Below are 14,657 nucleotides of genomic sequence, written 5' to 3' on the forward strand. Positions count from 1 at the left end.
CACATTGCACCCACAGAGGAAGATTATACACAGGGATTTCAAACAGGGCACTAAAGATGCAGCAAGCAGGACTTTTCAAAAGTGCAGCGAACTGATGTAACCCCTTGCTGACTGCCCCACGTACATTTACTGCGGGGCGGCGGCTCCGGTGCGCAGAATCATGTACAGGTACATGATTCTGCACTTCCGGCTCTGGGGCGCGCATGTGCCCTGCCAGCGACCCGCTCCCACTGTGATTAGACACAGCTGGAGCCAATTAGCGCGCCTGGTGGACCCGATGTCCGCCGAAACCCCTTGATCGTTCCGGAGAGAGGCAGAGTCGCGGTCTGCCTATGTAAACAAAGCAGATCGCTGTTCTGTTAGTAAGGAAGATAGAGATCCTCTGTTTCTGCTAATCACTAATGCTGGCCATACACTAGCCGAAAAATGGTTCAAAGTCTGTCATTTGGTACATTCGTTCGTTTTTCGTCTAATAGGTACAAATTTAAAATCGGTTTTAACTTTTCAGAGCTGAAAAATCGAAGGAACAGTTTGAAAATTTCTGCCGAACGAACGATAAATTGAAAGGTTAATGTGTTTCTCGTCCAAACTGTTTGCACTGGGTATATGTGACAAAATGAACGAAAAACTGATTCACTTATGTCCATTGAACCATTTATTGATCAAAATTCGGTCATTACATGATGGCACGATCGTCTACGCTCACGGCCGAGTGTTCCTTTTTCAAAAATGAGTTTGAACAATTTTTTGTAAAGTGTATGGCCAGCATAAAGTCTTCCCACAATTAAAGCACCTCCCCCACACAATTAGCAAGCACTCCCTAGGAACACATTTAACCCATTGATCGCCCTTCACTGTCAGTTTCATTAGTACAGTGACAGTGCATATATTTTTAGCACTGATCACTGTATTGGTGTCACTGGTCCTGAAAAGAAGTGTCACTTAAGCCCCGTACACACGTACCGATCATCGGCCGAACGATCAGCCGTCTTTTGTCCAGGGCTGTCCTGTCTGTTGAAAACTGCAAAAGACTGCACACGAATTTTGTCGGCCAACAACAGCCGACTGCAGAAGTGATGTCATGTGATGGTTAACTTTCCGTGTGTTTTTTATTTTCTGAGCATGCCCAGTCTTGCAAATCTGCTGTCTGTCGGCCGAAATCTGTACTGACTGGCGAACAATCGGCCGTTCTGGTGTTGGCCAACAAAAATTTTAATGCCTGCACGACAGATTCTGTTCGGCCGAAAAATGCGCTGTCGGCTGTCGGAAGCATCATACTAACAAGCCTACAATCGGCCGATCAGTCGTCGGCCGAATATTTGCGGCCGACAATCGGTACGTGTGTACGGGGCTTTATTGTATGATTTGTCTGCCGCAATGTCGCAGTCCCGCTAGAAGTCGCTGGCTGCTGCCATTAGTAGTAAAAAATAAATAAATAAAAATTCCAGAAAAATATCCCATAGTTTGTAGATGCGATAACTTTTGTGCAAACCAATCAATAATACGCTTATTGGGATTTTCTTTTACCAAAAACATGTAGTAAAATACGTATTGGTCTAAATTAATGAAGTTTGATTTTTTTTAACTTTTTTTTTATTGGAAAGGTTTTATAGCAGAAAGTAAAAATTTTATTTTTTTTTTCAAAATTGTCTGTCTTTTTTTGTGTATAGCACAAAATACATAAATAAAATAAAAACTGCAGAGGTGATCAAATACCACCAAAAAAAGCTCTATTTGTGGGATCTAATTTTATTTGGGTACAGCGTCGCACAGCCGCGCAATTGTCAGTTAAAGTAACGCAGTGCTGTATCGCAAAAAATGGCATGGTCATGAAGGGGGGTAAATCTTCCAGAGGTGAAGTGGTTAAACAGTTAAGTTAGGGATTAAAGGGGACTATTTTTCATGCACTTTTGCTGTGCTGGAAAGGTGCGCTTTAGAGTGCCAGAAGTGCACTGGTGTGAACAGGAGCCAGAGGGACAGGGACAGCAGTCCATCCAGAGACATATGACAGTGGAATACATTGAATCTCTGATCAGTGTGTCTACTGATTTCATTACAATGTTGCAAATAAATGAAAGTACACATGTGCTGTATAGTGTAAATATTGGCAGGCAATGCTTTGTAGAGAAGTGCCTTATAAGAACTAGAAAATAAAGTAATATTATCCCTCTAGATCAGTCACTGTGTCCCTCCTTTCTCCAGCCCCCTCCACTCCCCCCTCCGCCTCCAGGAGCTCCTTATCTGCTGCTTGTTCTGTCTAAGGTTGAGTGTTTGCTGGATATCCCAGTATAGAGTACCATGGAGCTCAGCGCAGAGCGACACCGAGTCCCCCTCAATGATGGCAACAGCATCCCCCTGCTGGGACTGGGCACCTATGCATCCCCCCGCACGGTGAGTCCATATAATACTTTCTTTACTGGCAAATAATGACTCCACTGACTACTACTCAGATCTGTCCCTATCCCACCTGTACTATCATCTCTATGGCTGGATCTGTATACTGACACCTGATATATATTATTATTATTTTCATATCTACTTCTGGATCTGTCCCTATCCCACCTCTACTATTGTCACCTCTATGCCTGGATCTGTATACTGACACCTGATATATATTATCATTATTTTCATATCTACTTCTGGATCTGTCCCTATCCCACCTGTATAATCACCTCTATAGCTGGATCTGTATACTGACACCCGAATTATATTACTATTATTTTCATATCTACTTCTTGATCTTTTCCCTATCCCACCTGTACTATCACCTATATGCCTGGGTCTCTATACTGACACCTGAATTATTTTATTATTATTATTATTTTCATATCTACTTCTGGATCTATCCCTATCCCACCTGTACAATCACCTCTATAGCTGGATTTGTATACTGACACCTGAATTATATTTTTATTATTATTTTCATATCTACTTCTGGATCTATCCCTATCCCACCTGTAATATCACCTCTATGGCTGGATCTGCATAATGACACCTGAATTATATTATTATTATTTTCATATCTACTTCTGGATCTTTTCCCTATCCCACCATATGCCTTGGTCTGTATACTGACACCTGAATTATTTTATTATTATTATTTTCATATCTACTTCTGGATCTATCCCTATCCCACCTGTACAATCACCTCTATAGCTGGATCTGTATACTGACACCTGAATTATTTTTTTATTATTATTTTCATATCTACTTCTGGATCTATCCCTATCTCACCTGTAATACCACCTCTATGGCTGGATCTGTATAATGACACCTGAATTATATTATTATTATTATTTTCATATCTACTTCTGGATTTTTCCCTATCCCACCTCTACTATCACCTCTATGGCTGGATCTGTATACTGACACCTGAATTATTTTTGTATTATTATTTTCCTATCTACTTCTGGATCTTTCCCTGTCCCATCTCTACTATCACCTCTATGGCTGGATCTGTATGCTAACACCTGAATTATTTTATTATTATTATTATTATTATTATTATTTTCATATCTACTTCTGGATCTGTCCCTATCCCACCTCTACTATCATCACCTCTACTGCTGTATCCTTTTCTACAATTAACTTTATCACTTGAAATCCCCCCACACTCTATCTACTTCTACATTTATTGTTGGGGGGGGGGGGGGGTCCTGTACTATTTATTTGTATCTATTCTATCTATCAGATGTATAAATGTCTGTACTGGCTATAGCCCAACTGTACTATAACACTATATACTGCAGATTAATACAGATTAGGGGTTTCTGAATGGCAAACACTTCTGGGTTTGCTGTTGACAAACTATGCTCCTTGGTCTTGGGTTACTTCTTCTAATGTTTAAAGAACAATTTAATTCTCTCTCGCCCTTGTACACAGGTTATACCAGTTATCCTTAAAAATGCTATTTACCATAAGCAAGTAACATTTAGCTACTTAAGACCACCCAAGGTACCGAAATTCTGATTCAGCAGGAATCTGACAAATTTCAGTATGTGGCTTCTGTTGAAAGGTCGTGCTGGAAAATGAACATCTGATCTGCGCTTGCAATCAATCGCTGCAGCGCGGATCTGTGTATTCCTGGAGGGGGGGGTTGGGATTTGATGATGATAAATGGCAAAAAATGAAGCTGAGATCTCTGTATAATGCAACTCTACAGTAAAGATTAATTGCACTATACAGAGATCTCATCCTCCTTCTCTCCATATGTAGAAAGAAAAGCAGGGACACGAAAGAAAAGCAGGGATCTCCAATGCTAAACAATTCACTGCATAAATTTCCTCCATACAATCGTGAAAAAGGCAGCAACTTTCCAGTTTCCAGCATGGCATGTGCTCTTTATCAAGCTTGATGAAAAGCATGGTTTGCCCGAAACTGTACAGTTGCTGCCTTTTTTTCGTTTGGAGAGAATTATTCAGTAAACCTCTTTGCATTGCAGATCATGTCCCTGCTTTTCTTTCTATTGAATTTGGTGGAAGATTGGGAGCCCCCCCATGACATCTCTCCTTAAAGTGACACAGATACAAGAGGAGTGACTCACCCTATTAGTGGTTATATATATATATATATATATATATATATATATATATATATATATATATATATATAAATATACACACTATATTGCTAAGTATTGGAACGCCTGCCTTTACACGCACTTAAACTTTAATGACATCCCACTCTTAGTCTGTAGGGTTCAATATTGAGTTGGCCCACCCTTTGCAGCTATAACAGCTTCAACTCTTCTGGGGAGGCTGTCCACAAGGTTTAGGAGTGTGTCTATGGGAATGTTTAATTAGAGCAGAGACAGGAATGTGTGACCATTCTTCCAGAAGCGCATTTGTGAGGTCTGGCACTGATGTTGGACGAGAAGGCCTGGCTCGCAGTCTCTGCTCTAATTAATCCCAAATGTGTTCTATTGTGTTGAGCACAGGACTCTGTGCAGGCCAGTCAAGTTCCTCCACCCCAAACTCACTTATCCATGTCTTTATGGACCTTGCTTTGTGCACTGGTCCAAATCATTTGGTGGAGGGGGGATTATAGTGTGGAGTTGTTTTTTAGAGGTTGGGTTTGGCCCCTTAGTTCCAGTGAAGGGAACTCTTAAGGCGTCAGCATACCAAGGCATTTTGGAAGATTTTCATGCTCCAACTTTCTGAGAACAGTTTGGAGTTGGCCCCTTCTTGTTCCAACATGACTGCGCACCAGTGCACAAAGCAAGGTCCACAAAGACATGGATGAGCAAGTTTGGAGTGGAAGAACTTGACTGGCCTGCCCTGACCTCGCAAATGCGCTTATGGAAGAATGGTCAAACATTAGACACACTCCTGTAAAAATCGCCCTAAAGCTTGGGGAAGCTGTTATAGCTGTAATGGGTGGGCCAGCTCAATATTGAACCCTACGGACTAAGACTGGGATGCCATTTAAGTTCATGTGCGTGTAAAGGCAGGCGTCCCAATACTTTTAGTAACATAGTGTATGTATGTATGTATGTATGTATGTGTGTATATATATGTATATATATATATATATGTATATATATATATATATATATATATATATATATATATATACACATACATCATACTGAAAGTAGAGTGAGTCACTCCTACAGTGTTATAAACTTCTCATCACACCAAGATGATATCAACTGTGGTCTCCCAATCAATGCACCGATGATAAGGGCAAACAATGAGGATGAGATCTCTGTATGACTGTGTACAATTTTAAGCAACACTCAGCTCTTTCTCAACACATGGCTTGAGGAAAGAGCAAAGTGTTGCTTGAAACTGTACAGTTGTTTGTTGGATCAATTGTTTGTGCATGAAGATGGATTTTAGAAGTAAAGATCAATTGCATTACACAGAGATCTCATCGTTGTATTAAGACACAATATATAGTGTTAGTGTATATTTACCATATTATAAATTTATAAAATCTTGCACTGTTATAACTGCTGTATTTTTAATTTGGTTGCTGTTCTACTCTCTCTGCTCTATTCTATCCCTACCTTTCCCTTGTGCAGTACTGCCACCTTTACATAGAACCTCTATAGGCGATCCGACTGAAAGTGGGGGCAGGTACCTGTCAAAACCTGGTACCCACTACCCCTTCTCGCCCAAAAAAAAAGTTCCAAAGGAAGAAGAGGAGAGGGGGAGGAGGACATAAAGCAGAACTTCCCCTTTAGGGTGAAGTTCTGCTTTAAAGTTTTCAGGGCCATTTAGGTTTTTTTAAACACTGGTTCACTTTAGTATGCCTAGAAGTGAATATTATTTTCAGCTGTTTTATTTAATATACAGTATCTCACAAAAGTTAGTACACCCCTCACATTTTTGTAATTTTTTTTATATTTTTTCATGTGACAACACTGAAGAAATGACACTTTGCTACAATGTAATGTAGTGAGTGTACAACTTGTATAACAGTGTAAATTTGCTGTCCCCTCAAAATAATAACACACAGCCATTGAGGGAACCATGAATGCCAACATATACTGTGACATACTGAAGCAGAGCATGATCCCGGAGACTGGGCAGCAGGGCAGTATTCCAACATAACGACCCCAAAAACACCTCTTAAGACGACCACTGCCTTGCTAAAGAAGTTGAGGGTAAGGGTCCATGTACATGGGACGCTGGAAATGGCCGTTTAGGAGCAGTTGGGCGTTTTTTTCAGAAGCCCCTGAACGCAGCTCCATGTTATCTTATCTGTCCATGTATACATGGTCATTTACAGTCATTTGCAGGCAGTTGCGTTCAGGGACTTTTTTTAGAACGCAATTATTTGCATTCGAACGCAGAAACGCGGCCGAACATGACTAAACGTGACTGAACGTAATGAACCTACGTTCAACCACGTTATACGTTTTTTTTCTTCCATTCAAAATCAATGGTTCCCTATGGGAGCTTATTGATTTGAATGGAGGTCGCACCGCAAGTCGGATCCGAATTGCGGCGCGACCTGCACTGTGAGAATCTTGAGGGGGAACTCCACACCAAAAATGGGAAAAAAACTGCGTGGGGGTCCCCCCCAGGTTCCAAACCAGGCCCTTCGGGTCCGGTATGATATTTGAGGGTAGCCCCACACCGAAAAAACGGCGTGGGGTCCCCCCCAAAATCCATACCAAACCCTTATCCGAGCATGCAGCCCGGCAGGCCAGGAAAGGGGAGGGGACGAGCGAGCGGCCCCACCCCCCCTGGACCACACCAGGCCACATGCCCTCAACATGGGGGGGTGTTGGTGCTTTGGGGCAGGGGAAGCTCTGCACCCCCCACCTCAAAGCACCTTGCCCCCATGTTGATGAGGACAAGGGCCTCATCCCCAGAACCCTGGCCGGTGGTTGTGGGGGTCTGCGGGCAGGGGGCTCATCGAATCTGGAAGCCCCCTTTAACAAGGGGGCCCACCAGATCCCGGACCCCCTCCCTATGTGAATGGGTATGGGGTACATTGTACCCCTACTCATTCACCACATAAAAGGCAGTGTATGGAAATAACGACAGGAGACGTTTTGGAAAGTTTAATAAAAATCTTCATCCGGCTCTTCTTGTCTTCTCCTCTCCGGGGTCTTCTCCTCTCCGGGGTCTTCTGCTCTTTTGCTGTCCGCTCTTCTTGTCTTCTCCTCTCTGGGGTCTTCTGCTGTCCGCTCTTCTTGTGTTCTTCTCTCCGGGGTCTTCTGCTCTTTTGCTGTCCCCTCTTCTGCTGTCCTCTTCTTTTTTTCTCCTCTCCGGTCTTCTTGCAAGCAATGAATAAGCACATGGTGTGAAACGCGTTTGCTGCTATCCTGTTTGTCTTGTACATGTCGATGTTAGACTTTTTGATTTGAAGAAATAAAACTCAAGTTTCTACTTTCCTGAGACTGGAAGTGCCACTTTCTTTCTACATGCATATGGACATCTTAGGTTGCGGACCTTGGTGAGCACCCAGTCTTGCAGGACTATTACAGTTTACTTGGGAATCCTACTGGCCCAGCTGTCAGCACTTTGAGCGGTGATTTGTTTCTTTGCTTCTTTGAACGATGTTACAGGCAGCAAAATGTTCTCCACTGCTTCTCCAGACCCTTTCACGTCTATCACATATGGTCAGGGTGAACCTGCTCTCATCTCTGAGAAGCACAGGGCGCCAGTGGCGGACCTTCCAAATTCTGGTGTTCAATGGCAAATGCCATTCAAGCCCCACAGTGCCAGGCAGCGAGCACAGGGCCTACTAGAGGACGTCGGGCCCTCAGGCCACCCTTATAAAGTCTGTTTCTGATTGTTAGGTTAGAGACATTCACACCAGTGGCTCTCCTAGAGTAACTGCTTGTCAACTGGAATCTCCTCCAAGCTCTTGAGACTGTGCTGGGAGACACAGCAAACCTTCTGGAAATGGCACATATTGATGTGCCATCCTAGAGGAGTTGGACTGCCTGTGCAACCTCTATAGGGTCCAGGTATCGCCTCATGCTACCAGTAGTGACACTGACCATAGCCAAATGCAAAACTAGTGGAAAATAGTCATAAAGGATGAGTAGGGAAAAAAGGTCAGCGGCCTTCATCCGTAAAACCATTACTGTTTTGGACTTAGTCTCATTGTTGCCCAACTAATACACCTGTTGTTCATTTCATTAACACCAAAGTAGCTGTGACTGATTAACAACCCCCTCTGCTACTTAACTGACCAGATTAATATCCCAGGAGTTTAATTGATTTGATGCTATACTCTGATTAAAAAGTGTTCCTTTAATTTTTTTTTGAGCTGTGTGCTTTAAGTCCTTTTGAGCAGATGTTTTCAGGTGTAACCGCTATCTTACTCTTAACTATAGATGTCTGTATGCTGGGTTTGTTCCATCTCTTGGCTATATCCAAAGCCATGAGAACCTTGATAGGATTGTTGCTGTTCTGTGAATATAAGGCTATACTCCTTAAATGGAAGTCTTCACAGGCCCATACATCTGTTTTCTGGAGATACATGGTTCACAGAACAGTGCCACTATATAAATTCACATATTATTCCAGTGGATGCCCAAATAAATTCTCTAAGGTCTCATACATCTGGACAGAGTCCACAGATACTGTAGCTTCCACTGAGATATCCCAGTAGACTTGAGTATTATGACACATCCCCTCTTCTGTTATAAGGTATCCTAATGCACTGTGGGTAAATATTCATGTTCATCCACTTACTGACCCATCCGTGATGAAAAAAGCGTAGTGTACCATGGTATTAGTGTTCTTACTGTTATTATTTTTTTTTCTAAGCTTAGATATGCCCATTAGTCTTTGTTTTGTATTGAAACCTTACCATTCCATTTCAATAAAAAGAAAATAGGGTTTATACTGACCTGTTCATCGCTCTGTTTCAGAGCTACGGCACCCTGAAGATTTTTTTTGCATTCAACACTTCAGTGAGTCTTTGATACCTGCATCCCACTGCAGTGCATAGTGGTTCCTTCTGCTACCCCCTACGGAACTTCTGGGTCCTGCAGTGATATAGGGGCTGGCGGAAGAAACCACAGTGTGGAAGAGGGGGCCAGGTGTACAACACATTTGCCAGTGATCAATCAGAGAGTGAAGATCCGAGTAATGGAAGGCCAATTACATTAGTATAACCTCTTTTCTTTTGTAGGTCCTGTGTGTTTTTTGTTTTTTTCTCATAATGTGACAGAGTCTCTTTAAATCAAGGGGTTGTCTGGTCAGTCGCATGACATCCTGTGATCCTTGCCCTCTGTATTAGTGGTGAGCAATCTTCGGTCTTGCAGAGAGCCATTTTCTGCAGTACTGTATTGAGGTTCTAGGCTAGGGTGGTGGAACACCCATAAGGGGTGTGTACATGACCACCTGGGCTCACTGCAAGTGGATTGCCTGATTCTGGACAATTCTTTTAGGAGGTAACTCAACTCTGACCTCCTCTTTAGTACTGTCCTCTGCAGTAATTTATTTTTACCACCTGAGGCTCCCAGTCTTCTGAAAGACTGAGGCTATACAGTGAGTACAGAATGTCAAGTAGTCATCTCCTGAGGGGGTGTCACCATGGTGCCCTGCACTCCTAGTGTAATGTTTCAGAAAGCTCTCTGCATCAAGGAAGACCCACATACCACTGGGACTAGATCCGAAGAGGAAGAAGGCCCCTTGCGTCATGCGACCGGCCAACAATGATAAGAAGTCATAAAAAAACAAAAGGGCATACAGTATATACTGAAATGCTCTTTAATTATAAAAACACCCTTGAAATATTTTAATATAATGATATAAGAGACATAAATGTGTAAAAAAAATGGCAAATACAGTGTGACATGCTTTGATATATAATAAAGTCCAAAATATGCCCAGCAATCTTCAGGAGACTTTCCCCTGTCTATGACCAGCTGTGGGCCAGCTTATCGCTAAGCTTATCTCAGAAGTGATTAAAGCCCAATTGAACAAAATAAAATCCACGTGCATCAAAACAGAGTGCAAAGTCTAAGGCAGGCTATACATTATGCAATTTTCTTTCCTTCCGCCATGGGTAGAAGGAAAGAAAATCGCTTGATTCCCTCAACAATGCAGTCAGTATTGATTGGGGAATCCCTCCTGCTGTGCTATTGTGTTATGCAATCAGGGAGCCTTCCCTGCCTGCAGAACAAAATTATTAGTGTTGTCAGTTATAACCGGTGGACCTACTTGTTTGGAAAAAAAGCAACAGGCTGGTTGTGCACAAGTCAATCAATGCATTGAATTGTCTACAACCAGGCTGCCCATTAATGGATTGTAATTGAGCTGGCATTGCTATAGAGTATGCATTTTTCTTTAACCACGGAAAAAAGCTTGATGTCCCTATCCACACAGTCAATGTGGATGGTGGGAGGTTTCCCCGCCGTCAGAATACAATAATCCCTGCTGGCGGCTATAGCACCTATTGCTTGGAGGAGTCAAGCACTGTAAATTAGTGCCATGCCAGGTTGCCAAACATGTTTGAAAACTATCAATGAGAGGTGCAGCTTTCTGAAATAAATATGTAAAGAGTAACCTTTCCAATTATGTATTACTTCTTACCAAGACCACAGTACTTTGTTTTATTCTTGCAGACTTGTAAAGGTAAATCACATTCTCTTCTATGAAGATGACCACTGGAGCATTTACAAATCCATACCAGAATAATCAAATAATTTAAAACATGGAACATCAAATAATTAAAAGCACAATATGCCATGTAAAAATGTACTTTCAAGCAGTAATGTCTGAAAATACAATTTGGTTTCCCTTTAAGCATATTTTACTGAACCACATGGCCCACAACAAGCTGAATGTTCTCCAGCACTTCCCATAATAACGGGTAAGGAGGAAAAATGTGCAGCGTCGTACATTTATTTGCTTTTCCGTGTTGCTGGAAATTGGCTGCCGTCTCCCTTTATATTCGAGGAATCCCTCAAAGTTCCTGAGAAAGCCTTGCAGCCAGGACACTTAAGCCGGGGTAAAGGCAGTTCAACTTTAACACATTCACGGCCAAGAGCTAAGAGAATGGAGGGCAAAGCAAATCTTCTATGAACCAGTATAAAATTCAGTTTTGAAAAGCAGCAGCAGGCTATCCGTTAGTACATCAGTTAAACAAGGGAAGTGATTAGTGAGCCAATGGGACCAACCAATACAGCTGACCTGGTTTACTAAAAGATATGCTTGTCATTTAATCAAGGAATTTACTATGCGCCCAGAACATGCACAAAGGTATGCGCACAGGCTACAGTGTGTGTATGCTGAATTTAGTAACAAGTGTGCTTTGCTATGTTATGCATGCGCCAGTACCCAAATTCATGCCAGTTTACGTAAACTATGATAGAGGGGTGTGTTCATACTGAAGAGTGATCTGAATACAGAATGCTGTTCTGTATTTAGAATGGCTTTTCAGGGAGCAATACTAGTGTATACTAGACCTTACTGAATTGAAATTTGAAATTCCAAATAAGCCTAGCAGTGGGTCACCTAACCCCCACCTGACCACCTCTGCAAGGGTAAATAATGCACATTTTCTGTCTAGTGTACCTGTAAACACAGTTTCATTTTCCTCATCCTATGCACCTACAGACTTCCTCTTCTCCATGCCACTTCTCTTCGGCAATCTTAACATCATTACATACAATGCAGGATTAGCAGTCTTGCTTGGTAAGTTAGTAAAAAACAGGGAAAAGCAGAGTGTGAGTGGCAGGAAGAGCCAGGGGTGAGGTGTGTAAAGTTGCCTTTTATTGGTACCCTAGACCAGCGGTCACCAACCAGTGGTCTGTGGACCACTGATGGTCCATTAGAAAATACATTTTTAAATGTACGAAAATATCGGCCGATACGCGATGACCAAAATATCTGTATCGGCAATGAAAAAACGGTATCGGTCGATCACTATTGTGCAGGATTCAAAATTGTGAGTTTAGTGGTCTATGAGGTCCGAAAGTTGGGCGACCACTGCCCTAGACAATAAAAGTTCTGGTGGAGTATTTTAAAAACACGTGGTCTAGCCAGGTATCATCCCAATAGTAGCGTGTCCAAAGGCAAAGTATGATGGAACTTTAATTATACCTTAGGCGACCATCAAATCCAGAAAGTTTTTACATTTTTACATTTTTTTTGAGTGATAAGTTAAAGGACATCATAAAAACTTGTGATACAGTAGTTCATTACACTATGTATGTCCTTGAAACAGGGTCTACACATTTTGTGGTCAAACGGCTTCCTCAGAACCCGTAAGGATCAATACAATCAAAGTTGTAAATAACATTTTTAAAAAATAGTGCCCAGGAAAGCTAGGGAAAGGGCATCTAAGAAAAATGAATAGAATTATCTTTCTGTTAGGCCAGTATGTCCGCCGGGTCATGGGAGAAAAAAATCTAGAACAACCAATGCCACAGCGCTACTCTTTATAGGGATGACCATGTAAGGGAATCTGTCAGCACCTATAGGCCACCAAGACGTGGCCCAGGGTCATCAAATCAATCCATCCCATCAGACTGCCGACCATCTGTGGAAGTACTGCCCTAGACAAACAAGAGTTTTTAAACTTGCAGTTTGGAGGGAGCCTCGACTATAAGGGTGATTTCTGAATTTTGTTTGGCATCCAGCTTAAAGCTACTTCTGCAGAGGTCACATGAACAAATGCCACTATGGCTCCTCCAGCTCTGTACAGAAGGAGAAAAGGTATCCAAGTTATCAGTAACATTTTATATATGCCTGGCTAGCATCAGTATTTAATGTATTGAGTTAGGATTTTTCCCTTTTCATAGGTGTGTGCAACCCATGGCATTGGGTGTGGATCCCAAATCTTAAATACACATGGGTGTGTGTGTGTGTGATCGTATGTATGTGTGTATGTATATATAAATATACAGTGTGTGTATGTGTGTGTGTGTATGTGTATATGTATGTATATATCTATATATATATATATATATCTATATATATATATATATATATATATATAATGTATGTAAACCAGCACTTTAAAATGTTTTGTTTTAAAACATGGATGGTGTCAGTAGGGCAGTAGATGGTGTCAGTAGTTTTATCTTTTTTCTATTTAGTTATTTTTTTACTATTGGGGGCTTTGGTGAATTACAGATCCCTGATGTGTCACTTTTGAGACAGAGAGAGAGACAGAGGACAGTAATTCCCCAGTCCCTTCAGTCCCTTTGTCTGCAGCCTCAACTGCCCTGGACAGTGAATTGGAAGTGCTCTGTGCTGAGCGGCCTCCTGTTGATTCAGAAACTGAAGCTTAGTAATCACAGTTTACTATGATTCAGTTATGAATGAGCACAGTGTCAGTGTGATTGTTACTGAGCACTGATCTGTGTTTATTCAGAAAAGGAAGGGACCAGGAAATAACCGCTCTCCATCCTGAAACATCCGTCAGCGTCAGTCAGAAGGAATGGAAAGGAGGGAAGTTGGCAGGGCTGCCGAGGTAAGGGGGGGCGGGTGTGGTTGGGACAGCTGGGGGAATCTGCGCCACATGGGATGATTAGGGTGTCCCAACACACCCTTTGTAAATGCCTATGTTCGTTTTAATGAAGCCCTGAAGTAGGATTAACCCAAAGGGTTCTTGATGGTTTTGGCCGGGGGGCTATGCTGGTTTTGTGTGCTGTTGCCAATTTAGATTTATAACCGAAATAAATCATTAATAAATATAGACTTCTAAGTAAAGTGCAAATTGTAGTGAGAGTAAATATGAATGGACAGAGTCCCATTAGGAATTATTTTCTGTCCCCAGCTATTGTGCTGCTGTGTTGAATATGCCTACATGTGAGAAAAATCTAAGTTTATGAACTTCAAAACAGGCAGTATATCCTGACCTTTCACCAATATTCTCAAGAATTTATAGACCTTCAGAAATGAAGGTCTGGTGTTTCTGGTGACTGCTGAATCTGATATATTGCTTGTAATTAAAAAATGTGGCAGTTGTAATTCTATTACTGTTATTGGGTAACCCAGGAGTAGGTGGATGAGCCGTGGCTATACGCCAAAGTATACAAGTCTAGTTTTGATATTTGTTAACTGATCTGTTAAAAAAAAAAAAAAATTGAATGTAATGTTCCATTGCTAACTCACAGTCCATAGGTCAATCTTCGGGATCTTGTGTTTGGTTCTGATTTATTATTTTTTTTAATACTATATAATCATTAACAAATTTGTATGTGGCAGATATGCCATATCAAAATGTTCTTT

The 14,657-nt window shown here is 41.7% G+C and overlaps 1 protein-coding gene across 1 annotated transcript in view; it reads left to right on the forward strand.

Moving 5' to 3' along the window:
- The first annotated feature begins 2,238 nt into the window (after window positions 1-2,238).
- The window catches only part of LOC309553531 (aldo-keto reductase family 1 member D1-like), a 55,159-nt gene continuing 42,740 nt past the window's right edge, over window positions 2,239-14,657 (forward strand). The window contains exon 1 of the mRNA XM_082254778.1: window positions 2,239-2,391. Within this exon, the coding sequence (XP_082110904.1) occupies window positions 2,299-2,391 (93 nt within the window). The 5' untranslated portion in view covers window positions 2,239-2,298. The remainder of the gene's footprint in view (window positions 2,392-14,657) is intronic.

This window comes from Pelophylax lessonae (genome assembly GCF_965119305.1).
Source record: "Pelophylax lessonae genome assembly, chromosome: 4".
NCBI lineage: Eukaryota > Metazoa > Chordata > Amphibia > Anura > Ranidae > Pelophylax > Pelophylax lessonae.